The sequence below is a fragment of the Tinamus guttatus genome, unplaced genomic scaffold (genome assembly GCF_059628265.1).
Source record: "Tinamus guttatus ecotype Peru unplaced genomic scaffold, ASM5962826v1 Tinamus_guttatus_pri_ptg000150l, whole genome shotgun sequence".
NCBI lineage: Eukaryota > Metazoa > Chordata > Aves > Tinamiformes > Tinamidae > Tinamus > Tinamus guttatus.
This window is the reverse complement of record NW_028288684.1, coordinates 3,953,568-3,979,298: the sequence shown is the minus strand read 5'-3', so window position 1 is coordinate 3,979,298 and position 25,731 is coordinate 3,953,568. Positions and strand designations below refer to the sequence as shown.

The window sequence follows — 25,731 nt, the reverse complement described above, 5'->3', positions numbered from 1 at the left end:
ACCACTTCTCAGAGTATGAGAGTATCTCAGAGGTCTCAAAGATTTTTTGACCTGTTGTTAGATATTAGTGCTGCTAGGCAGGCTTTCTAGCCAAACATGTGGGTAGTCACATAAGGCAAGTTTTTTTTAATGTCACCCGGTATTATTCACCTTCCTTAAAAGAGGATGGCCTTACATTTGTGTTCTAGGCATCACTTGCTATGTGCAAAATTTGGAGGGTCACTGACTTCATAATCAAGTTCATATTCATATTTAAATTTAGGTGAAGTTTAATTCAGAGGCCATATTCACTATATGAGTGAATTCACATGTTCACTTGACTCTCCAGAAGAAATTCAGCATAACTCCTTATCTCCGTCTTCAGTTGACTGATTTATTCATAATATCATTCTTCTTTTTGATGTTGAAGTCACGTGGATTAACAAATACATGTTTTCTGAAGCAGAAGCAATATGCTGATTTTTATAAGTTTTGGAAGTGACCTAAATCTGCTACATGAAAGTCAATACCCATGCACACTGTATTACATGTATGGGAGTAAGGTTTTGAAGAACATTTGGGAAACTTTTCCTTATCACAAAGTATATCTGTTATTCTGATTATTATTTCTTGGTTAAAGGCTCCATACAAATCTCTGTATTTTTTATTTATTTTCATTTTCCAAGAAGAATTTCCTTCCAAGACTTCCAAGAGTCATTATGTGTCACTGTACTATCTCAGAAAACATTTTGCAGGAATATGTAAGAGAAGGTGAGGTTCTTGGGTGCCTTGGCTTCTAAACTCTATCATTTCACTGCTGTCAGCTGAAGTTCTGTCACATCTAATAATGTTCCAGTGAAATAACAGATCCTGCTAAAATCAACTATGACTATTCTATGATGTAGTACAAATTTGTTATGAAATTAGAATGTCCTTGAATGCAAAGAGTCTGTAAGAAAACAATTGCTGTCCTCTATTTTGTACACTTGATTTCTGCTCCTTTATTTTTGAAATTTGTTTAGTAATGAGACTGTTAGCATAAAACATACAATTCAACTGCTACAATTTTTATAACATCTGCCTTCACTGATGCTGTCTCAGAAAACCCCCTGATGTTTTGTTTGAAAAAGAGAACAACATTTATCCTTGATAGCTGAACTCATTGCCAACTATACAAAAAAAAAATACAAAGAAAAAAAATCAAAAGAACAAAAACTCTGCAACCAACACATGAGATTCAGTACTACCTGAAATCCATTAGGAAATTGTATCCAGGACAATGAACTTTTTTTCCAATTTATCCCAAACGTAGATTTTTTTTTTTTAAGGGAAAGCCCCCAGATTATTTTTGGAAAATAAACCTTTATTTTTAGCTGTAATGAATTGTGCACAGCTAGGTAGCTGATTTCCCCAAACTAAGCAAAAACCTGGGAAAATTGTAAAGAATCTCAGGCAAGATGGCAAGCTGGTGCTGTCCCCATCATGCAGATAAGCTCCCCAGGTCCAGTGACAGTTGGGAGAGGCTGTTCCTAAACTCCACCATCATATGGCATAATTTGGCCAGGGCCTGCTGGAATCAAAAGCTGTGAAGCAATCTGAATGGCGTGACTGCTTTAACAGATGTGCCTATATTTCTGTAAATCTTCTGTGGAAAAAAAGGTATTTCTCCAAAGTATTATAATGAACAGGCATTCTCACGCAAATATCACCTGAATATCTCCATCAGAAATACAGTTATATGGGAAGCAGATTCCCCCTACTTCGTGTTGCCCTTGTATTGAAAACATTGGAACTGATAACTGTCCATATATATCTGTGTTAAACAGGAAGAGGTTCCTATATCTGTCACAGACAGGACCTTCAGCGGTCAAAAGAAAATATATGTTCTATTTCATACAAGACCTGGAAGTATAGAATATATTTATGGCACCCATTGGTAAAAAAGATATACTGCCAAGTAAAGACATTCCGTCTATTTTATTATCGTTCTTCCTCTGGAAATACAATTTCCAAGTACACTTGTAATTAAACTGTGTTATAATGAGTTCCTATAAGAATTTTGTCTTTAAAAGGTACAGCCTCTTTGGCAGTAATTGTTTGTGTAGACAGTGATGGTCTAGTTTTGGACTATAATCATTTGTTTAAGCAATATCATTATTTTTACCTGTTGAGAAATATGAGCACCAGCAATTTGTTATCTTTGTCATCATTTAGCCTAGATTTCCTTATTCAGCATACTCGAGCCATAGCTTAGCCACATAAGAAATGTGGATGTTTGCCAGATTATTTCCTGGTAAGTGATACATAGCTCCCTTGGTTGTTTTTTTCTTCTCTTCCCCAAAAACGTAGAATTCTACTGCCGATTCTTTAGAGCTTCCTTTCTTTCTGCCATATTGTTTATTTGGTGTCTAGCCCTTTACGAAATGATAAGAAATCATTCATGCTTTTGTGTGATCCTTTTTAGAAATTATTCAAGTCGCAGCCTTGAGAGAGACATGTTCACAAATGATGCTTCTGACACCAACTCATTTCTTTTTTTGTGACCCATGTAACTGGGTCTTTTCCCACACAAAATCCTTTGCCTGCTTGCAATACTGTTAATTATTCAGACTGATTGGGCCTTGTGCGATAGAGCCAAGTATAAGAATCCGTCCTTTACTCTCTCCCTGGTTGACCAATATGTCTGTCTTGACAACATGGCCCCGAGCTATTCTATAATATCCTTAATCAATGCTTGAAATACTGACATGTCCCCTTGGAAAAATCCTTCTTTCTGTTACTCTTTTTTTATTCATCAGCCTGTTGCCACCTCTGAAACATTGCCCAACTTCATTTTTGTTTAACACCGTTTCTGCTGTGATCCTTCCTCATAACTCAACCACTGTCTACTTCAGTCATTGTAATTCCCTCTCTCTAAATCACTGCCTATCCGAGGATATATGATTTCCATCACTTGTGCTGGCCTCTCATTGTAGTTTCAATTCAAAATTGCTCTCTCCATTTTCAAAACTCTTTGTTTCAACCTGTGTCTCTGGCCCTCTAGCCAACTATTTTCTTGCCATCCTATTCTGTTTCTAAGGTCTTCACCTCTTTCTTGCCCTCTTTCCTGACTTGAGCGTATTTCATCATGTTTACAGCTCTGGATTTTTTTCCCAAAGGTAAACACTGCACTCCTCTGCTACTTATCAATCAGTCTCCATGTTACAGTCTCTGTGCCCCTGGTTTTTGTCCTGGTTCTGTAGACATGAGCCTTTCCTGGCCAAGCTTTCCCCTCCTCCTGCCTCTACCCTTCTCTGGGATCCTTTAGCTTTGAAGCCTTGGCAAAAACTATGACTGTCTTCTCTTCAGGCACATAGGAAAAGGCCATCTTACGTGTGAAATTGTGTGTCACCTAAATGCTTTGGATGATACAGGAAAAAAAAGTAATTTTTATTATTCTCAATTGCAAGGTTGTAGAAACAAAAAGCACTTAAAATTATTGCACCACAGTAAAGGAAACAGAGTGGGAACAAGGGGACAAGCAGTCATTTTGTAATGTGTTCGTAGTGCCTGCTTTTGTGGTTGGTAGTCTAGTTTGGAAATCTATTTCCTTGTACCTAAATGAATTCTGCCTCTTTTTTTTTCCTTTTTCTTAACTGCAATAAACTAAATAGATGTTTGCATTTATATTTATTGGAATTTTAATTCTTTTAAATCCTACCTGCCAGAGCTTTTAAGTGTAGAATAATTATATTCATATTTTCTTAAATAATTTCTTGTAGCGGAAAGGGATTAATTTTAAAGGTTTGTGGGGAAAACTGACATCTTCAGGTATTAAATTTAGAACAACTCCTTCTCCCTCTTCTTTTTTTTTTTTTTTTGCCTGTTTAGCATTTTCCACTTTTTTACTCTGTGATGTACAAGCCCTCACTGGTTAATTATGTATATATTTAGCTACTGCATGTGTTGGGCTTATTATTGTCATCTAATTAGATGTAACTCGAACTACTTGCTTCTAGAAAAATCATTAAAAATTCTTTCCTAATGACCTAGAGATGACAAAATGTCTGTAAAGTGTGAAGAAGCAGACAAGCACAGGAACATCGCTCTTAAAGAGTGTTAATCCAGATGCTGCAATCATCTAATTAAACAATATTTTGCTGTCATTAACATTTTCACCAAGGAATTGCAGTTATAATTTCTTTGTCAGCTGTCTCTAGCTCACTTTACCTTCAAAACTAAAGTGCCATATAAAAACATTAAATTGGATGGTTTAATTAAAAAGTTTTTTTTTAATGAAGAAACGTATCCAGTATTTCTGAGATCTCATTTATTGTGCCTCAGTTTTATTGTACAAGTAGATTAGTGTCATAGGCATGCATATTTAATATTCAGCCTTTAATATTAATCTCTGTAAGCCTCGTTGGTGAAAAATCTGAAGCTTCTAAAGAGGTGCAGTGACTACCAATAGCACTATAGGTTTATGTATTGTGTTTATTTAGCTAAGGAAGAAAGCACAGATTCTTGCTATAAGCACTGAACAACTTTATTCTGAAAATAATAAATGTAAAGGATATTCCTTATAGAGTTAAAACAGTAATATTTATGCGTGTTTAGAATTAGGGATTTGTAATCCTTCAATAACACTGGGTGACTCAGATAACCGTAAATATGTGGTACTGTCACTTCAGGTAAATGTTTGGTCTCCTTCCACAATTTACACCAAGGCTTATCTTCCCAAGGCATTTTTTATTTGTGGATTGTTGAAATTTTTCGAATTACAAAAAATAAATGATTAGCTATTTCTTAAACAATTTAATGGATATCCTAGTAGTTAATCTATCCATAAATAAAATATGGCTTATAAATATTGAGATAGAGAAGTACGTACTTTATTTCATCATAAGACTATGATTGTATTTATCAAACACATTGTCCCTAAGGCTTCATATTATGTAGCCTATCCTATGCTAAAAGATATATGACTTCAAATTACTTCTTATTGTGGGATAAGAATGTGCACCCACGAGGTACTGCAGTGTCCTGACATGGACTTAAATCTACACAGTAAGTTGTTCATATGTCCATACTGCAGCAATCTATGAACATCACGCGGCAAATCAGAACTCATGTACTATAGGTAGACTTGAGATTGTTTTTTTTCTTTTGTGCTAGGCATATATTTATTATTTTTCCAATATACAATATGAACAAAAAGCCTATTACTCAATGAGTAAATATTGAATGGAAAGAAGTGAACATTGGAATTAAATAAAATCTCAATATCAAAACCTAATTTGAAATTAAAAGTATTTTTGGACAACCTAAAATCTCCTTTTGTAAATTTTGCAAAAGGATGTTCTCAGCTTTATAGATGTAAAGTCTTTTTTTGATTCTCTGGTTTCTTTTTGTCTGCTGTCTATAAACATAAAAGTCCATTTATGTAATATAAATGATTCCGTAAATTATAGGATAGAAAAATGTGTGCCATAATTAAAATTTTATTCTAGTTTCTAAAATACTATGTGGATTTTTCAGAAAAGTAATATTTTGATATTCTTCATTCATAAAAAAACAGCAGCATATTAGAATGGGAGTAAAGAGTGTTCAGAAGAAAGCAGGAGAAGAATTCTATTTCTGTCCCAAATTCTTTTTTATTCTTTCTTTTTTTCTTTTGGGTTGCTTTCACACATTAATAACATTTTAGAAAGAAAAACAAAATTAAGTTAATGTTAACTTAATTTGAGATCGTGATGCTGAGAGAAAGCATTCATTGCATTTCGTATAAAGCTGTATGAAGGCTATATTTTAGAGCATCCGAAATTTGTGAATCTCAAAAAGCATTACAAATTATACATCTTTAACCTCCCCTGTAAGGGAGAAACAGTACACTGATTTGACAGACATGGAAAATGCAGCAGAGATACTTTACTTCAAGATATATAGAGTCTATTTTTTTTAAAAAAATGTTAATGTTGTGCCAGCTATTACCTTTATATTTTCCTCCTTCTCACAGATTAATTTTGGTCTACTTCTTGAATTAATTATTTGATACATTCTCATGCAGTCAACCAATAATTTTGAGTTCATTCATTGTTGATATTATATGAGAAATGGAAATGGTTTTGTTTCTACCAGTATTAATTTGTTTGTTGTACGCAGTGAAGGTATTACTTTTTTAACTAAGCTGTATTTGCACCTAACTTAATTGTTTTATATTCTTATGAACATTCATGCGTTCAAAGCATAGAAATGCAAACATAAACCCACTTTTTATGTTTCCAGTGAGGCTCTAGGTACAAAATAGAAACATGCTTCTTGTTCATCAAATCAACTTCTATTGAAAAAATAAGGTGTTTGTAGAGCAGTGAAAGTTTCATATTTCATTAAAGCAGAGCTGATTTTGGTGGAGAATTGCAAATGCGGCTCAGAACAAGGAAGCCTGTGTTTTCCTGGGCCAGGTTTTGTACCCCAGGAATCTGTCCAGAATCTGGAAGGAAGCAGTTAGTGAGACAAGGCTGTAAATCTGCAGCAGGACTGGGAATTGTTAACCTGGGTTATTTCAGCCTGCTAATTATATTATATAAATACACACACACATATATTTATTACCTGATTTTGTTTTTTAAGCCTCATGTTGCATATTGTGTGGTTCTCTGTAAATCATATGGTAGATGGTAGTGATCATTTGTCTTATCACAGAAATGTTAGATAGTGCTAAATACCATCTGACACAGCAGTGAGGGCCTTCCCTCACACACTTTTCCCTGGCGATGCATTCGTGATTTTCAATGCATTTCAGTTGCAAATTGTTCTTTTGAAACTCTTCTACACTTACGAGCTGCTGGGATAGTAGTACTGGTTCTTTCATGAAGCTTGGAGAAAATAGCTTGGAGTAGTCAGCTCCGCTTTTTTGGAGTGACAAAATTTCTGTTTGTTTGTTTGTTTGTTTTTTTGTTATTTTCACAGTGGTTAACAAATAGTGATAAAGCCAACATGCCTTCTTCCACCTTCATTCCAGTACTCCAGTGAAGTCTTATGAATTCTTCAGAGCAGAAGAGCCTCAATCTAGACCTGGATTTGCAGACCTCAAATTTAGCCCCTTGTTGTGGATGGGTACTTGGTCTCTGCCAGCTGATCATGATGCATATATTGACAGAGACAAAAATAGTCTAACAAACAGCTTTAAATTTCAACATTCACATTATGCATGCAGCTTCACTGAAATTAAAGAAGCCTACATATTTTATTTGATTTTGAATGTTAGTTTGCTATTCATATTATGCTGATTTCTGTGAATATTGATTTCTGATTCAAGATAAGTGCAGCTAAAGCATTTCTTTGGTCTGTAGAGTGATAATTGATTCTGCCAAGTAACAGGAATTGGGAATATGTGATGCAAAAAATCTAACTAACTAACTAGGTTGTTTTGTAGCTGGAGAATTGTGCACTATTTCCTATTTCTTAAAACATTCCTTTTTTCTTAACAGGACGAACATACAATGATCTGAACCAATATCCTGTATTTCCATGGGTTTTAACAAATTATGAATCTGAAGAACTAGACCTGACCCTCCCGGGCAACTTCAGGGATCTTTCAAAGGTACATTTCAATTCTGTTAAAGAAAACTAACCATTCTTTTAACAATAACCATCCTTAATAGCAATAATTTAAAAAGATTTTTAACTAGGAAGGATTTTTTTTTCTTTTAAATAATACATCAATAAATAAACACAGAATTTAAACGATGTTGACAGTATGCTGCAGTCTTAAACAAATGCATTGAGACTATGCTGTGTAGAACTTTTGACCTTTCATAGTATTATAGCTGTGATTTACCAATGTGTTTTTCAGTTGTATAACATTATTATAATTTGTACGAGGAACAATAAGAAAAATCTACAAAAATTATTTGAATAACAATCATTAATAGTCGTGCACCAACTTGTTCCCTAACAAGTAAAAAAGAAAAAGTTTTAGAAAGTTTATAGTGATAGACTTTTCAAGACTCTCAAACTTCTCAAAATCTCTAAAATTTGCTTCTTTCTAATATTAATTGCAGTTTGTGAGATGAAGTGCAAAAAGATTAGTCCGTTTCTCAAGAGCCCGTCATAAGGTGGTTAGTTTTGGTTGACTTCAAATTTTTATGGCAGCTTATTAAAGTATTCAGTTGCTGCAGGAAGTAGCGTGATAGCTGAGTTGATTACTTTTCCTTATGAGTAAGAACTCATTATGGAATTAGTGCTTGTAGAGTTTATTAAGCATCACTGCACTCCCGGTAGTGCTCCTTGGAAGGAAGTGCAAAATCAAGTCCCTGCTTAGTTGTATTTCCTTAGGAATCTGGGCACTGTGCACAGCAGGATTTTGCCTGGACTTTTTGTTACCCTGTTCGGGTAATTGAATTCTCTTATTCTAAAGTGATTTCCACTGGAAAAGCTGGAGATTTGGCCACTCTAAAGAAAGCCTTGATGCAACTAGGTAGGCAGGATGATCATTCCTTGCAGGTGAGATCTAGGCTGCCTTTATCCCACGGGTGGGTGTGAAAGCACATTTGTAATCTGTAAATGTTTTGGGATCCCTCAGAATCAAAGGAGGGTAATTACATTTTCCTCAATATTTCTTGTAACAACATCTGCTAGCAGCTTCTTAGATTTCTTTTCACAAGGAGTTTAAAAGGAAAAGTAGATTAATGATTGTCTATAAAAGATAGTGGCCAGATCATATGAAATGTCCCTTCTGTGCACTCTGACTGTTGTGCAGTTTTTCTGTCTTGCTTCCCTATGTGCCTTATCAGTAGAAATCTTCCTAGCTGGATCTTACCTGAAGTATTTCCTTGTTTTTGTTTTCCTTACTGCCAGTTGTTTCTAAGCAAGCCCTTTCTTTCCTTGTTAGGGAAATGAATCCTGAATGGGAAGAATAAAATATGGTTAGTGATTTATTATTCATATTATTGAAATGTGAAGTGCCTTCACGTCGGTCAGGCACTGGGCAGACACTCACAGTATCTTTTCCATGAGAAACTATTTCCCTCTGTCAGATTTTACTGTGCAGTGGAGAAGTGTTCCTGCAGATTTGATGGCAAATCACAGTCTCCAGCTCAGCTGCTGATGGATAAAATCTCTTTGTCATTTGCTTACCTTCTATCCATAGCTTTTCCCCCCGTAGCTTTCCAAAGTCTCCATCTTTAATATTTTCTAATTAATACCACTCAAAAAGTCTTTTGAAATAGTTACATTTCTAACACTACTGCGTACGCAGTGAAAGCCCCCAAAAGCTCTGAAATGAAAAGCGAGCCACCACCTATCCTCTGTGCTGTGTTGGCTGGAAATCTTTAAAGCCTTGCTAATTGTATGTATCCTAAATCTAGCTTATTTCGGAATAATTCGTTTGTGTCTTATCACACAAAGCTCACACAAAGGCACAGAAAATAATATTGTAATTGGCTAATCAGGCTATCATATACCTTTTTCACTTAGCTCATAATTATTTCCATTTCTGCAAAACAACCTTGAACTATATCTCCTTTTCTTCTATTCCATTTTATGCTCTTTGTAAGACTCTTCATTGTGATAACTTTGCATTTGAAATCATTTGTTCTCATAGAAAAATTATGTTTAAATATTAGCTTAAGAATAGCCATACTCTTTTCCCTTAAAGTATTTGGAAATTCCCCTGTCAAGGCTTTTTTTCCCCTCTTATACATAATTTGACACTTAAAAACAGGGCACATGGGCATTGAAGGTGCAGTATCAGTAGGATATATTGGACCTCTCATTTGATTAGACAGCGTAGGCTCAAGTTTTATTCATTACATATACAAGGTTAAAGGTTATATTTATTGTTTGACAAGATGAAAAGCTAATGAAATAGGCTGTCATAGATACATAGATTATCTTCTCACTATCAAGCCACCAGGTGATCTGCTTATTTTCTTCTTTACTGAGATTTCTTTTGGAAGAAGACCTATGGTAGTTGATATTAGTGTGGGAAATCTGTGTGCAGCTTTTACTGCCCGCTGAGTTTTGGGGGCATTTTGTTTCCAAGCAAGGCACTTAAAATGTAATATAGTTTGTTTGTGCAAAACTGCATGGCTTTTACTCTTTACGGTGAGTGCATGGGTTTGACATGCTGCATTGTCCCTGCTTATTAAAGTGTAAATGGGAATTTCTCCTCATTTACTTCCAGTCATACATCCTGTTAAATAAAATGATTTCTTCACCAGGCAAAGTAATACTAATATTGACATGTGTATGAGACACCACACGCCCATTCATCGAGTGGAAAAAATTATATTTTGTTAATATAGAAGGTGTTTGACTGACGGGTGGTGATAAGCATAACCACTTTTCCTTATTACTGTGCCATTTCAAGAAAAGGAAATGATAAAGCCCCAAGGCTTCTAAATGTAATAATGCAAATGAACGCACCAAAGTGTGAATATTTCAAGGCAAACCACGCTTAATACTTCCAAAAATGTGTGGGCTATGGAATGGAGTTTGTGGGTTTACAAGAACCACTCTCACTGGAAAAATGAGTTTCCTTACAGTTTCTGTAGCTTAAAGTTCTTCCTTTACTACATGCCACTGTGTCAGGCATGTCATAGTCATGGAGAAAAAAAAAATGTTTGATTATGATTATAAGCCATACAATTAAACATTTTTTTCTTAAATGAGAAGTTAATTTGTTGAATGAAACTCCAACATTTTGAAGCTGCCAGAACTCTTACGATATTTGTAACTGTTGAATTGATATGCCAACCAAAAACCTGTTTACATACTTAGATAAATGTAGAATTTATTTTAACCTTTAAATTACTGTACTAAGATGTCATACGTAGAATTTTTTTAATAATAAAAAACAAGCTTCCAGTATAACCTCAAACTGTATTCAGCTTCAGCCAAATAAACACACACATAAGATTTCTTTTGTACCCAGATACAATTCTGTGCAGTACATTAGAAAAAGAAAAAAAAGAGATAAACAGATAAGGTAGCTGCTGCATGAATTAGAGTCAAGATAAGCAATAGTATTTCAGGGGCCAGATAAATAGGATGCTACATTCAGTTCTGCTCTCACGAGAGAATGTAGGTCTAGGAAGATAGCTGGCAAAACAGTAAATATTACATGAACTAGCATAACATGTCCAGTGGATATAAACACTAGATGTATTGACAATATACTGGTTCAAAGGCCAGATGTCTAAAGAGATTAGCCAGATAAGAAAGGACATGAATAGCAGTGCTTTTAATGTTAAAGTAAATACTTGCTTGATTTTTAAATGGAAATAAAACAACAAAAACTCAAACACATCTTTAGTACATCAAAGTGAAATAGCTCAATAGCCTTTGTCATCCAGTGAGTTGTTTTGCTTCGTTGTAGAGAAAAAAGAATATGTTGTAAAACCATTTAATAAATAGTTAATAGTATTTGATATGAGAGTCCTTATAGAGGGTATGTTTAATAAATTTTTTAAAAAGCATATAATGCATTTGGAAAATTAATTTTATAGGCCTCTGTGGATATAACTTTTTTTTTGTCTAAGATTCAGAACAATTTGGCTCATGTTCACTTCGTCTGCTAGTTTTATGGTTAACAATGCAGCACGGAGACTCAGTATAGAGGTTCAGCTTTGCCTTCATGCTTTTTGTGCAAGGCACTTTAAATAGCTTGCATATCTGTAGCATCTCAATGACAGAGAGCTAAAAGTATTTTCTTCCATTACATGAGAATATGGGGTTAGATCCATAAATAGGAGTTGTGTCAAGTTTATAACCAGATTAAAACTGTATTAGTTCACTTTATGGACTGAGCATGGCATTGTAAGGCTATGCAAAAGGGACCAAAACTCAGAATTTGTCATCTAGTGGAACACATGCACTCACACTGAGTCCTGGCTTAGCTGCTAGTTTGTGCACCTGAGATTTAATGTCTTCACAGGAAAAAAATGTCTTTGCTGAAAGACGGATTGCTTTCAGTTTCCTTTAGGAACAGCATTTTGTCACATGGACATTAAAAAAATAAATGAGAAAGGATACCTGTGGCAGGCTTGGAATTTACCTCATGTTTGCCATTTTATTTATTGAAGTCATCTCTTCCAAAAATTACCTGTCCGTTTCATGCATACAAGCTAACCTTTTAATTGATGAAGTCATTAGTCAGCAAGATGTTTAATTAAACACCACCAACAAAAAAGGGAGATTTCAGCACTTTCAGCTGTAACTTTTCATGTGTCCTACACTAGGATCAGTGAAGTCCTTCCCTTTAAAGTGTGCAGAAGTGGTGCACTCAGGGGCTGCCACACCACTGCAGGAGAGGGGAAGAGTGGGATCAGATGCTCCTTGGATTTGCTTGCAGCAGGACAGAGGTGACCGATGTCACCCTGAACCTGTGGCTGCAAAGTTGCATGAGTGGCTGCCCCTTTCCTCTGGAAAAAGAAAGGGTAATTACCAAAAAAGATTCTTCTCTGAGACTTTAACATGAAAATTCCCAGGCCGTGCAAAAGGAGAGATGAGTCTTGTGATATTTTACCTAAAGAATTCACTTTATTCTGCAGATATTTTGTGCATCTCAGCATTTTCCCTTCAAATGAATCATAAAGTAATTGAAAGAAAAATGGATTCTAACTCTGAAAAGAATATTGATGAGGATGAAGGTAATCTTCAGAATACAGCTTCTTAGGTTAATCATTTAATAAATTGAACACATGTCTTCTGAAAGAAGATTATTTTAGCCAGTTGTGTGTGCATCTTTTACATGAAAATGGGAATGCACAATGCTACAACCCTGTATCTTTTATCTGACAGTTAAATTGAAATAGCACTGTAGAACCTTGGATACAAAGATGATGTCTTTGCAATAGTGTTTTGTAGGATTTTGGAAAAGTATTATCAAGTTCTAGAGAAAAAGTATATTTTGCATTAAATGCAAGCATATGTATAAATTTCACAAGAAGTTATTTAAAACAATAGAATAAATCTTCTTTAAAAATAGCAGTGCTATTTTTACAGTTTATATAACATCTTTTAATTATTTTTAAGCATCAGTTATTGTAATTACTCCCATTTTACAGTTAAAGATAGAAAACCTCTTGCAAATTATTTGATGAAACATCTGATCTCTTTCAAACATATACTAAAATGCTTGGAGTTTTGATTTGCAGTCTTTCATTAATCACTATTATCCCTTCAAACATATATTTACAATAAGATTATGACAGATCACATCTCTATGATTCATAGCCCCAGAATTTATTGTAGCGTAGGATATGTGCAGTGTCACACTGGAGGGAAGAAATATTCCCCTAGTGTTTTTCCATTGCAACATACAATTGCACCAGACTGTCTGCCATATTTCCTTATGGTAGGAGGAGGGATGTGAACGTTTCCTCTTAATAGACTATGAAGTGAGTTACTACTTGCTTTAGCTTTTGAAATGTTTACTCAGAGAGAGACATTTTTGCTATTCAAGAAGTGGGCGCACCCAGAGCAGGGTGGTATTGGCAGGTCCTATTCACAGAATCACAGAATGGTTGAGGTTGGAAGGGACATCTAGAGATCATCTAGTCCAACCCCCTGCTCCAGCAGGGACACCTAGAGCACGTGGCACAGGGTGGCATCCGGGCGGGTTTGGAAGATCTCCAGAGAAGGAGACTCCACAGCCTCTCTGGGCAGCCTGTTCCAGGGCTCTGGCACCCTCACTGGAGATAAGTTCTTCCTCACATGGAGATGGAACTTCTTGTGTTTCAACTTGTATCCATTACCCGTTGTCCTGTCACTGGCCACCACAGAGAAGAGTTTGGCCCCATCCTCCCTGCATTCACCCCTCAGGTACTCAAACATGTTGATCTCTCAATCTTTTCTTCTCCAGACTAAACAGGCCCAGCTCACTTTTAGTCTTTGTTCATACGATAGATGCTGCAGTCCTTTAACCATCTTTATTGCTCTATGCTGGACCTTCTCTAGAAGCTCCACATCCTTCTTGTAGTGAGGAGCCCAGACTGCACCCAATACTGCAGATGCAGCCTCACCAGAGCAGCACCGTTGGCCTTCTTGGCCACGAGGGCACATTGCTGACTCCTGGTTAACCTGTTATCAACCAGGACTCCCAAATCCCTCTCCATGGAGCTGCTTTCCAGCAGGTCAACCCCTAATCTGTGCTGGTGCCTGGGGTTATTCCTGCCCAGAAGCAGGACTCTTCACTTGTCCTTGTTGAACCTCATGGGACTCCTCTCTGCCCAACTCTCCATCCTGTCCAGGTCCTTCTGAATGGCAGCGCAGCCCTCGGGAGTGTCGGCCATTCCACCCAGTTTGGTATCGTCCACAAACCTCAGTGCCCAAAGCAGCCCAAAGCAGCCCAGAACACTGCTATAAATTAGTGATGAGCACAGAGAGCTGCTCAGTTTGTTGATCCCATAAGATCTCATAAGAAAAGAATCTCTTTTAGTAAGTTACTCTTTCAAGAACGTGGCTAAGCAGTGATTTTTATGTTATGATTTTATGTATGGGTAATTTGCAGGCTGTAATAATGGCTGCGTGTTTCCACAGAGTGGCGGAATATGTAATGAAACTGAGCATCAAAAATGCAAATATTTATTTTACTATTTTTCCAATAGTTGGGAAACAAGCCTGGAAAGTGTTAGGGAATGGCTCATACTTCTGTTCCAAGAATGTTTTGTGAGGTCTTGCAGTGAAAGCTGTATCAGATAAGATTGATCCATAGAGATTACTTGTACATTTTACACATATGAGAAAGCTATTAACATCTCCATGACACAGCAAAGTATTAAGAATCCAGGATGTTTCATGTGAAAATTGCAGAAATAATGTTTTAAAATATAACTGTCCATCAAATACTCCTAATTAAAAACAAACTACAATATTTAAGATTGGAAAACAACATGTTCTATGCCAGCCTTTTAAAAAGTCATCTCAATAAAGATGGAAGTGCTGAAGGAATAAATATTTGGAGCTTTTGAACTGTTTAATTACACAAATAGTTTAGTGAACACACTAACTTGACCTTATACTGATGTTTCCATTACAAATGGTTGGATTTAAATTCAATTGGAAATTGTACTCTGAAATGAAATGTGCGAATACCAGTTAGCATTTTGAAAAGAGTTAAAGTCTAGGAGAATATATTTATTTTCGAATTACAATTCTGTTACTATTGTGAGTTTATAATAGAAATTCTAACTTTTTTTTTTATGCAGAGACTTTACAGTTCTTTCATGTGGAAATGTGTTCTTCTTTAAGTATTAAAGTACTAAACTCCAGGTGTTTTATCATTTTACTACAACAGCTAAACTTGAAGATTCTTTGCAGATTGGTAATAAATAAATATGCTCCTAATGCCTGATCTGGAAAAACAAACTTAAGATAACCTTGCATTTAATCATTTATTTAATATTTTCTTCACTTCCTGCTGTATTTTATTTATCTCAGACTTTTATATCATACGACAATAACCAATATGTTTTACAGGAAATCATGAGGTGGGTAATCACAGAAAAACAAGTCTGCTCTAAACAATATTTCAAAACCAGCAATTCCTACTAGTGCCTTACATTTCCTTGGGTGTTTTATCTAACTTTTATGGACTGTCTGTCAAGCACACTGGAAATAAGCCTGGACTTTGTGAATAATTTACATATTCTATTGCTTTTTAAGTAAAAAATTCGTTTCCTTCTCAGTAAAAAATATCCTTGTTCAGTCAGAATGGTAGATCCTATCTTTCAGGAATAAGCATGGTTTTCAAGTATTTCTGCTTAGGATCACCAGACACCATGAGTGGTTGTACATGAAATCTTTTCATCATGAACTGGACATTACAAAGTATCCTGTGTGAGCAATAGTCAGTTTTCATTAGCTGTGTGATTATGGTGAATGACAGCAACAGAAATATTAGTTTGGCCTCAGTGAATTTTAAATGCAGTTTTAGAGGTTCATTTCCAGGACAATGTTACTGAATTAATTGGGAAACAATCCATACTTCAAGAAGGTCTTGAAACTTTGCAGATGTGGATCACTTCTATTTGACAATTAAAATAAGGAAAGTCATAAGATTTTTCATATAGAGAGCCTTTGAAATAAAACTACAAAACTGCAGCAACCCGAAAGGATTATTGCTGCCTGGAATGAGTTTTCTCTACTTGGCTGCAGCATTTCATATATAGTGAATCTTAGTAGAATTAACCTATGACACATAAGACATTGCTGCCTTTCATCTAGTAATTTATTCAATTTCTCATCCCTCTGCAGCCTATTGGTGCTTTGAACCCAAAGAGAGCAGTCTTCTATGCAGAACGTTATGAGACATGGGAAGATGATCAGACTCCACCTTACCATTACAACACCCACTATTCTACATCTACTTCTACACTGGCCTGGCTTGTTCGTATTGTAAGTATTTTTGGATCTGGAGTTTCATTGTTTACAGCATCTTTCCTGTCATTTATCAATATTTGGATATTTTAATGAGAATACATTTCCATCAAAATCTTCAAGTTCTTAAAAATCTCACAAATTCTCTATGCATACTGTGTATACACATTTGTAGTGATCAGGAGGTCCTTCCTACCCAAACAATCTGCAATATTTTTAGACACAAAATGGTGACATAAGGACAGGCAAACAATATAATGAAGAAAACCCTCTAAAACTAAATGCATTTGAAGAAAAGATTCTAGAAAATACAGAAAATTGATACAACATATATTCATTTATTACTTACACCTAGAAACAGATATGCACAACATAAAAAAAAACTTTCACAAAAATCTCACTTGTTTAAGCTGTCAGAATGACATGTTAATTACAGAACCAAACTTTTGTATTAAAGTAGCATGAAATAATAATTTACGCAGATAAACCATGCTTCTCAGTGGGTTAATAACTTATAATTTTCACAACTGTAAAAATGCATATTCCAGTTTATTACTGTTATTTCAATTCTGGAAGCCTCATATTTAAATCCTATCCTCAGAAACAGGCCTAGGGTTGGCTGCCAAGCATCAGAGACAGAAAGAATCTGAATTTTCTTTGCAAATTAGTACAGCGAACTGCAGAAAAGGGAGTGTTGATTACACACCTAAGGTTTCCGGATATTACAAAGAACTGAATCACTATATAATTACCAAGCTCAAAGTACATGCACCCTGTCCATGGAGGTTTCTGCTGCAGCCGGTGTGTTCTGAGCATGTCTCACACACAGGGAACCAGGGCTGAGCTGGAGCTGTGGCCCCTTCCAGCCACGTCCCGTTGCCTGCTCAGAAGGGAAGAAGACACAAGTTCAGGCAATACTTGTTAACCCCTGGGAAAGCAAACGTTGATTACAGTCCTGTTTGGGGTGATCACTGTACTCCTCTTAAATGTTACTAAATTATTCATGTTCTGTGAATACATTTTATGGTTCACATGTGGTTCTTAGTCCTCTTAAAGAGTATTAAAAGCAGTGGGTTTATTTGCATGTTTATCTATTACTTTTGGCTGGTATTCAACAAAAGATACCCTTTTGCTACTCAGAAAATTCTTAAGTCTGAAGAATCTGCTTACTGGCTGAATGAACAACACACTGAGGAGTATTCATTTCCTGTATTAACCTAATGCCGTGTCATTTTTACTACTGTTGTTTATGTAATACTCTGTGTGCTTTTGCTCTCCTTCTTTCCTCCACTAAAGAGGAAGAGAACAGGGTCGCTGCCATGATGGCCTTGCAATGCAAATCTGGAAAGTAGTGTTTATTAGGGCAAATAATACATTGTGAGAGTAAAAAGCAGAAAACAAAAGGAAATAACACTTTCCTCAAAAGAGATGGGAGATGACAGGAAGATGAAAACAATCACGGAGAATTTAAATGAGAGAGCACACCTAGACAATTATTTTTACTATTATTGAAATTGAGGTGACCAGCAAAAAGAAGCAAATGCAAGTGAAAGATGCAGAAGTGAAAGGAAAACAAGAAGGACAGTGTAAAGCTCAGAAAGGGGGAAAATACATTACGAGCTTGAATAGGGCTGTATACAGAAACTCAAAATAGAGACTTGCAAATAGGAGTATAAGGAGACTGTGAAAGAAGATTATAGCTATGGAGATTATAAAGTCACAGCAATTCTTAGAAAGATATTTTAGGCTATGAAACAGTGGATAAAAATACTAAGGGGGAAGGTTTTGCCAATGAAGTTTGTAGATAAGGGTAAGAGTGAACTCTGGAAGATAAAGTAGGATTTTTTGCTGGTGAAATTTTCAAAATAGTATTTTGGCAGGAGTTTGTGAAGGATAGTTTTTAAAAACATTTTATAAAGTAAAGTAAATTGCAATCTAGTATGAGAAAGGGAAGGTGAAAATGAAAGATGCAGAGATTTAGAAAAATTCTTTAAGTACTTTATATCATTGGAGAAGATTCATGAGAAGATGTTTGAAGATAAAGCTTTTGGCAGAAAGTGACAATAAAATGAAAACAGGGAAAGAGGGAGTGGAAGGTAACATCACGGGACTATATTGTATTGAGCAAAGGAAAAAATAAAGCAAAGAAGGAAGAGACAAATGGAGAGAAAAGAAGCAACCAAACAAAATAAGAGCAATTACTAAATGTATGTTGGGAATGAGACAATGCAGATAGATAGAAACAGAACAAAAGAGCACAGAATCTTGGAGATCCTGGGGAATAAGAAGTTTCACTGGGGAAGAAGCAGACACGGAAAAGGTAGAAAAGGTAGTTTCAGGTACTCCAAAGTGTGTCTGTATGGAGTTGTGTATTTGCCACAAAATCGTAAAAAAAAAAAAAAAAAAACACTTGCGTTTTGGTTTTGACAGATGCAATCTGTTTCCTGTCAGTTCTCTTCAAAACATTGCTTGTAAGATCACCTTTCGGAGCAAATGCTGTGATAAACTACTGCCTTTTTTTTTTATTCCCACTTCTGCTTCCCTTTATCCCTTACATCTCAGGCTAGTTTTATAAAAGGCCCTTTATGCCTTAGCCTCTCTCCCATTCTGTTTAATAGATTTTGATGATATCTTCAGCCTCTGTCTCCATTTTGCCATTAATAAATCAGTTCATTGGAAGTTGTTTTCTCTTCAGTCCTATTCTGAGTGTCCTATAAACATGACTCTTTAAAACTAACCTGATTGTTTTTTTTTATTTGAAAGACATGACAGTGGCTATGCATATAATCTGTTGAGGCTAATACAATACTGCATATGCCAAATATTTATTGTTAATTCGTGTTCTTCTTCTGCCTTGCATTATATTATATAGAATAGGGCCTAATCCTTAAGTGAATTATGAATTACTGAGTATGAGTTATGAGCTCTTACTGCATCTGCAAGGCTTCTATATCTGTATTTCCTGTGACCTGTTTGTACAAGACCAGCCACTCTCCCCTCTCTTCTATGTGAACTCTAGAAAAAAACTGAATGCAGTGTTAGGACAGTCTGTGGTTCAGCTTCAGCAGCCCTTGTCATGTTGTTTACAGTTGCTCTTAAAAGCTGTACAGCTGACGTGAAGCTCTCCCAAAGCAACATAGTGCATGCACTCTCCCTGTCCACCCTGCCACGCACATGCACATATGCGTATGTATACACCTATGTAACTAAGAATTGGTACTGCTAAGCAGGCCACATACAATGATCTGAAATTATAATATGTAATTAACCTGTACGTGTTTATTTAAACTAACACATTGTGCATGTCAGGCTATGCCATGGTAGTGCTCGCAGAGGTCAGGGAAGAATCATCTCACTGGCTTCAGCAGACATTAGCTGAGCCACAGCCTGGAAATATTTACTGCTGTCTTTGCATATGAATCCCATGTGATGTCTGAAAACAGTAGATCAATATACAAAGTCAAGGGTTTTGTGAAAATGATGAGCATTCTCTGTAAGTGGAGGGGTAAATTATTATTAGATAACTACTTCACAGAGATAGGTAAGGAATATGGAAGTCTACCCTTTTTTTCTGTCAGATTAATAATGATGTTTAAAAGCAAGCACTAGAGCTTGTATAATACCACCTTCCCCTCCCTTTAGGTATTACTAAAATCAAATGACAGTTCAGGTCTTTTACACTTCACATCTCCTTCAATATTATCCCAAGAAATTCATGTAAATAAAGTGTAATATTCTGCTTAGGGAACAACATCACCCCCACAAGGTTGCTCCAGCAAACAAAAAGTATTCTGAAATGGCATGCGCTGTTCTGTTGACATAGTTCCATTTTTGTATAAATGAAATTCAATATCTTTATGGAGGTGACCTTACTGCCTCCTTCAAGAGTCATGTATTTCATGTGCTTTACATTTGAACCAGTGAATAATTAAGCTGCGGAAGGTAGGATCATTTAAATGAAGGTACTCGCAGAATGCTGCAGTAGTGTCATATACCCTAGCAGGTTGAATCTCTGTCTGAAGAGTAATACAGAATTTGGACTTGATGGACTTGAATGTCAATATTTGTGTCATGTTTTTAGGTGAAAAAGGCTGTAGTGGTGGTACAGCTGGATGCTGTCAGTAGTTGCTGAGAGGTGTGAGCAACACAACAGAAGTTGTGTTTTATGTGAACCAGTTACATCTTCATTGATATAAAAACCAGTATGAGAGAGAAGGATTCACTAATGTGTGATCAGGAAAAAATTTGTAGAGAACAGTCAGGTGCCAGTTTGTGATATAATGAATGTTTCATTAGTTATACAAGGTGCAGCAGGTTGTGAATTTATTGTGAGTTAGGTTTGATTGAGCCCAAACCAGTTTAGTCATTCGGGAAATCACTTTGGAGTTTCAAAAGCGGTGAGGATTTTTAAATCCTCTTTGTACCCTGCAGGTCTGTCCAGGGCAGCCCCAGCTATATCAGATAAAAAGTTGTGCATCTCAATGACAATATCCCAGATACCCTCTTTTATTCCCTCACTTTAAAATGGCTGAAATTATATTTTTGTTCAACGTAAGACACATCTTTTCCTCTTCTTTTCCCATACTCCCACCATTAATGATTCATATGGGAATGGGCTTTGGCAGAAGGAGGGTGGAGGGAGAGGTGTGCTCTTGAAAGGAAGAATTATTTGTCCCTGCATCTCGAGCCCATATTCATCACAATCAAGTAACCCAAGAAATTCTCGTCTTGCTGGCAGTGAACAAGGCATGAATTTTATTCAGAATATTAGGAACAAGTCAGATGGGGATATAATGAAAACATTGTGCAGCTTTATAGCTTTCACAGCAACAAAACCTTTACATGAAATGACAGTAATCGGTATCATAGAATAACAGTATTTAAATGAGTCTATTGAATACAGATATGAACTGTATTTATAGGATATAAGCACTTGACTTTTCAGTGAATAAAAATTACCTAAAATTATGTGAGAGGTCTGAGATAAAGCTAGTGAAAGCTCTGAATTTCTGCTAAGAATAAAAAAGCCAAAAAGATAGGCACAACAGGTCATAGCAGGATAGCATAATGGGGCACCCTGTAGTGCTCAACTATTAAAGGTTTAATCCTTGCTTATGAGTTTTATTGCTTTTGTATATTTGTCTGAGATGCTTAAAATAATGTTGTCATGGAATTCTGGATTAATGTTTTTACATAATTTATTGTAATTCAATCATTTTTCAGGCTTCTGCTTTTTTAAATCCAAGGGCCCACAAAAGGTTTCTCAATGATATTCACAATGAATTATACATATCTAGTAAAGAAAAAAAAAGTGATAGGCAGGGGTTGGTATAGACAGAATTATTTATACCCAGGTCAATAATACGTAAATTTTCTCAGTATTGGTAAACTAGAAAAAGAGCAGACACTTTCTTTGACAGAAAGTGGCCTATGTTCACTGCTGTCTGTGACGATAGGAAAGATATATTGGGAAGAAATGAGCAGTAGAGATTAGAGAACCAGTGATCTCATGAAGTCTGAATTCCCTCATCTTCCATGTTCTTTTCTGACTCTGCTCCTACTTTTGTACCATGCTCTTCTTATGTCCATTTAAATTGTTTTCAAATGCTACTAAAACTAAATACTTCAGTTCCACTTAATCTTGGGTAATTTAGAAACAAAATATATAGACATAATTCCCTCAACATTTCTTTATTACTGAGGAGTTATATAGAAAAATACAGGAGTTATACAGAAAAATAGTACATGGGCAATACTGTAATGTCAGTTACAACCTGGTGATTATAAACTGCCTTGAGGCTTAACATAATTTTTAAATGACCAGGACAAGCAAGAAAATAAATTTAGGCATGAATTTAAAGGAACGGACATAACTTTTTCAATTATTCACCAGAGGATGTGGAAGTTGTTTCCATCCATAAAAGTGTATTGCCAAATATTAATTGAATCAGCGAGCTAACGGAGTGGTGCTGGAAAACCAGGGAATTGGCAATGATCTCAGTAACCAAATGCTGCTGTCAAATTTGGCATTTAATCCATGGTTCAACTTCTTCCCTACTGTGAAAAGTGATGACTTAAAATGGATTCTCCAGACTACCTGAGACTTGAGCTCTACCTACCCCAAAATTAACAGCAGTTGCTAGTCACTCAGTATAACGAATATTGTTTCAGCTGGAATTTGCTAAAGAAAATTCTAATATTTTCATCTCTGTGTCTCTGTAGTTTCTTTGGATACTTGCCTTAAAACGCTGGCATCTGGACAGAGCACAGGCTTGGGGTAAAATGGTAGCAGACATTTGCCTGCCCCAAATGTAATGGTAGAGCTAGATATCCCCAACAGTATCTGTCTCATAATGATCCTACAGCCATTCGGCCCACCATAAGAAAAAGTGGAACATCCTCAAGTCTTCTAAATTAGAAGAAAACAAAATGAAAAGCCAGGCAGGTAGATTTTTGAACTGTATGAGGCAGCACTGTGATTTTTCCTTAATTCTACCTTTTTAAGGCATTTTGGTTAGCAAAGGTCATCTGCTGCATGATTCTTTCTGCTGTTTTCTTAACCTGTCTTCATTTAATTGCCTACAGGAGCCCTTTACAACTTTCTTTCTAAATGCAAATGATGGCAAATTTGACCACCCAGATCGAACCTTTTCCTCAGTAGCAAGGTCTTGGAGAAATAGCCAAAGAGATACCTCAGATGTGAAGGTAAGATATATATTAAATATTAAATTAATAATGGAGAATTTCCCTTTCTTTATATTACGTTGTTTCATGTGTGATAATTCATATAATTATATTCAGTACACTCTACATATTTTAAGTAAAATGTAGATGTTGCTAAACATTATTGCCCTAATAGAAGCAATCAAAGATTTCGAGTGGATAAAAGGTGTTTTGTTTTTACAGAAAAACAACCTAAGTGATCTAATTTAGAACAGATAATCAGGAGACGGAGAGAAGCCCAATAAATTGTTCTTTCCTGCTGTTAACTCAATATTTGGCCCACTCCATAAAACGCAGCAGGAATTGGATTTGACCTTAAAGTGTCATATTGTTATAGCTTGCCTAGCTCTGGGTTTGCATCGCCTGGGGCAATTAATAAAGCATTAATGACAAGCCCCATTTAAAATGTTGGCTTTTCTGTATGGCTTTAGCTTTTACTTGACTGTGCCTGGGGATATTATGCAACAATACACATTAGATTAAAACAACTTCTACACGATATACAGAAACAGCTGGGGAGCAGGGTGATTTTCCTGTTCTTATTCCTTACCTATTGTTGAATACAAAGGGTTATTGTTCATATGCATTGGACTTTGTTAGAAAGAAACCAAAATCTTACAATATTATGAATTCTACAGTCCTGTCCTGATTTTCATTTTTTAATAATAAGGCCTTAGGAAAAGGCTGTAGTATTCCGTTAATCTCTTTTTTTCCCCCTTATTTTTGAATGAATATATGTCTCTTCTACTCCAGTACCACCATGCCAAAGGATATAGTAAAGTCAAGGTCACATTGCCATTATGTTTTTGACTTAACTTGACAAAAGAAGGAGATGTAAATTTGCTGATTTATTTTATTCTAGAGCCTCTGTTTGCATAAATACTACAGCAGTCTTGTGTGGTGACAAACCATGCTATTACTATTCAGTTTCTCCTTAGAAAAGTAAATTGTAAATGTTGTTGCCTTCTTAGCATACAGGAGAAATGCTTTTTAAAGAAAAGAAGTTAACCTAACCCTCTTAAAACACATTCCGTGTATTTGCTTTTGTATTTTTGTCGACCCCCTGGAAGTCAGTTATATTTTAAGCATCATCACTATTATCTTTGTAACAAAAAGGAAAGAAATACAGAACTCGTTTGAAGGAATTGAAGTTACTGTTTGTTGTATTTTAAATTAAAAATGATTCCTTCAAGTTCAAACTGAAGGCATCTTGATTTTTTCTTTTCAAAGAAGTCTATTTTTCCTGGAACTCTACCTGTTCATCTATGCAAATGGCCTCCCAGGAATGAGGCTGAAATGACTGATGAAGCCTTTAAACCAAGGAATAAGGGAAGACAGTTGGAAGTGACTGTGAACCTGTCTGGCTACACAGGAGGGGGGCAGTTACATCCATGGGGACATGGCAAAAGATGAAGGGAGGGGATAGCTTGCAAGTAGGGTGTAAAGTTAGAGAAAGGATTGTTCCTAAACTAACAACCAAATCAACAAATCAAAGATCTAAAATGTTTGTATGGAAACACCCTGTGTTTGGTGAGCAAAATGGGGTAATTTAAGTTGCTGCTGCCAGAGATAGTATTGTACAGATGCAGAAATCATGGAGGGATAAAATGGCAAAGAGTTATTTGTATTTCTAAATATTGCTAAAACAGAGTAGGTATTAAAAGCTACCTTCCTTCAGGAAAGGAAGGTAAAAGATGAAATTATGGGGTACTTTGATGTAATTGAGCTTAAATAAAGGATTGAGAGAGAGCTCGTATAAAATAGGAACAATAGGCCAGTGTCACACTGGGGGAAAGACTGTAAAGTAATTTATTCTAGAATACATTTGGGAGTCTGTTATAGAGTCCCAGGGCCAGAATTTTATGTGTGTGTATATACATATATTACATATATATAATATATACAGATATATTTCTGTTAAGTCATTAGAAAGAGAAGTAATATTTGGAGCTAAGTCATTACAGAAAATCTAATATAGTACAGATGGATAAGATAGCCAAAAAAATGCTCTAAACTGTTTTTAAACAGGATGTTGTTAATTAATGAAGATACAGAGAAGGTGATTTTAGAAATTAACGTTGAACTGATTTGTTATGAGTTGATTCTGTTTAACATAAGAGTATGTAAATAAGAGCAGATTTGGAAGTAAGCTAAGTCTTTAAGTGCTGGGAAGACAAATAGAAAAAAGTTCTTCAACTGCCTGCATAAAAAGGAAAAAGTAACTAAAAGTACAGGAAGGAGAGGAATTTTGTTGATGTATTTAATATCAGTATTCAACATATTGCTTAATGAAATTCATTTATTATGTATTGATAGAAAGCCACTACTGGAATGAGTATGGAGTACACTTCGGTAGCCTAAGTACTGTATGTAAATGCATTTCTATTTTGTGTTCAATTTAACAAATAAACTTGAAGAACAGCAGACCAGCAGTGAGAACAAAGCTCCATGTTTAGCATTAAAACACCTAAAATATCCCGTGGCATCTGAATTCCACCTTAGAGGTTTATTTTATTTTATTTTATTTTATTTTATTTTATTTTATTTTATTTTATTTTATTTTATTTTATTTGTTTCATTGCTCTCATTTTCTGGGAGAAGACAAGTTTTTGTTTTTGCCTTGCTTAATTTTTAGCATATATTCATGCTGGAAAAAACACATCCTTA

At 35.6% G+C, this 25,731-nt stretch overlaps 1 protein-coding gene across 5 annotated transcripts in view; it reads left to right on the top strand.

Annotated features, from left to right (window-relative positions):
* NBEA (neurobeachin) overlaps nt 1–25,731 on the top strand; it is a 460,133-nt gene that overhangs the window by 372,002 nt on the left and 62,400 nt on the right. For all 5 annotated transcript variants that reach the window (XM_088522208.1, XM_088522209.1, XM_088522210.1 and 2 more), the window contains 3 exons: nt 7,449–7,561; nt 16,219–16,359; nt 22,927–23,046. In XM_088522208.1, coding sequence (XP_088378334.1) covers nt 7,449–7,561; nt 16,219–16,359; nt 22,927–23,046 — 374 coding nt within the window. The remainder of the gene's footprint in view (nt 1–7,448; nt 7,562–16,218; nt 16,360–22,926; nt 23,047–25,731) is intronic.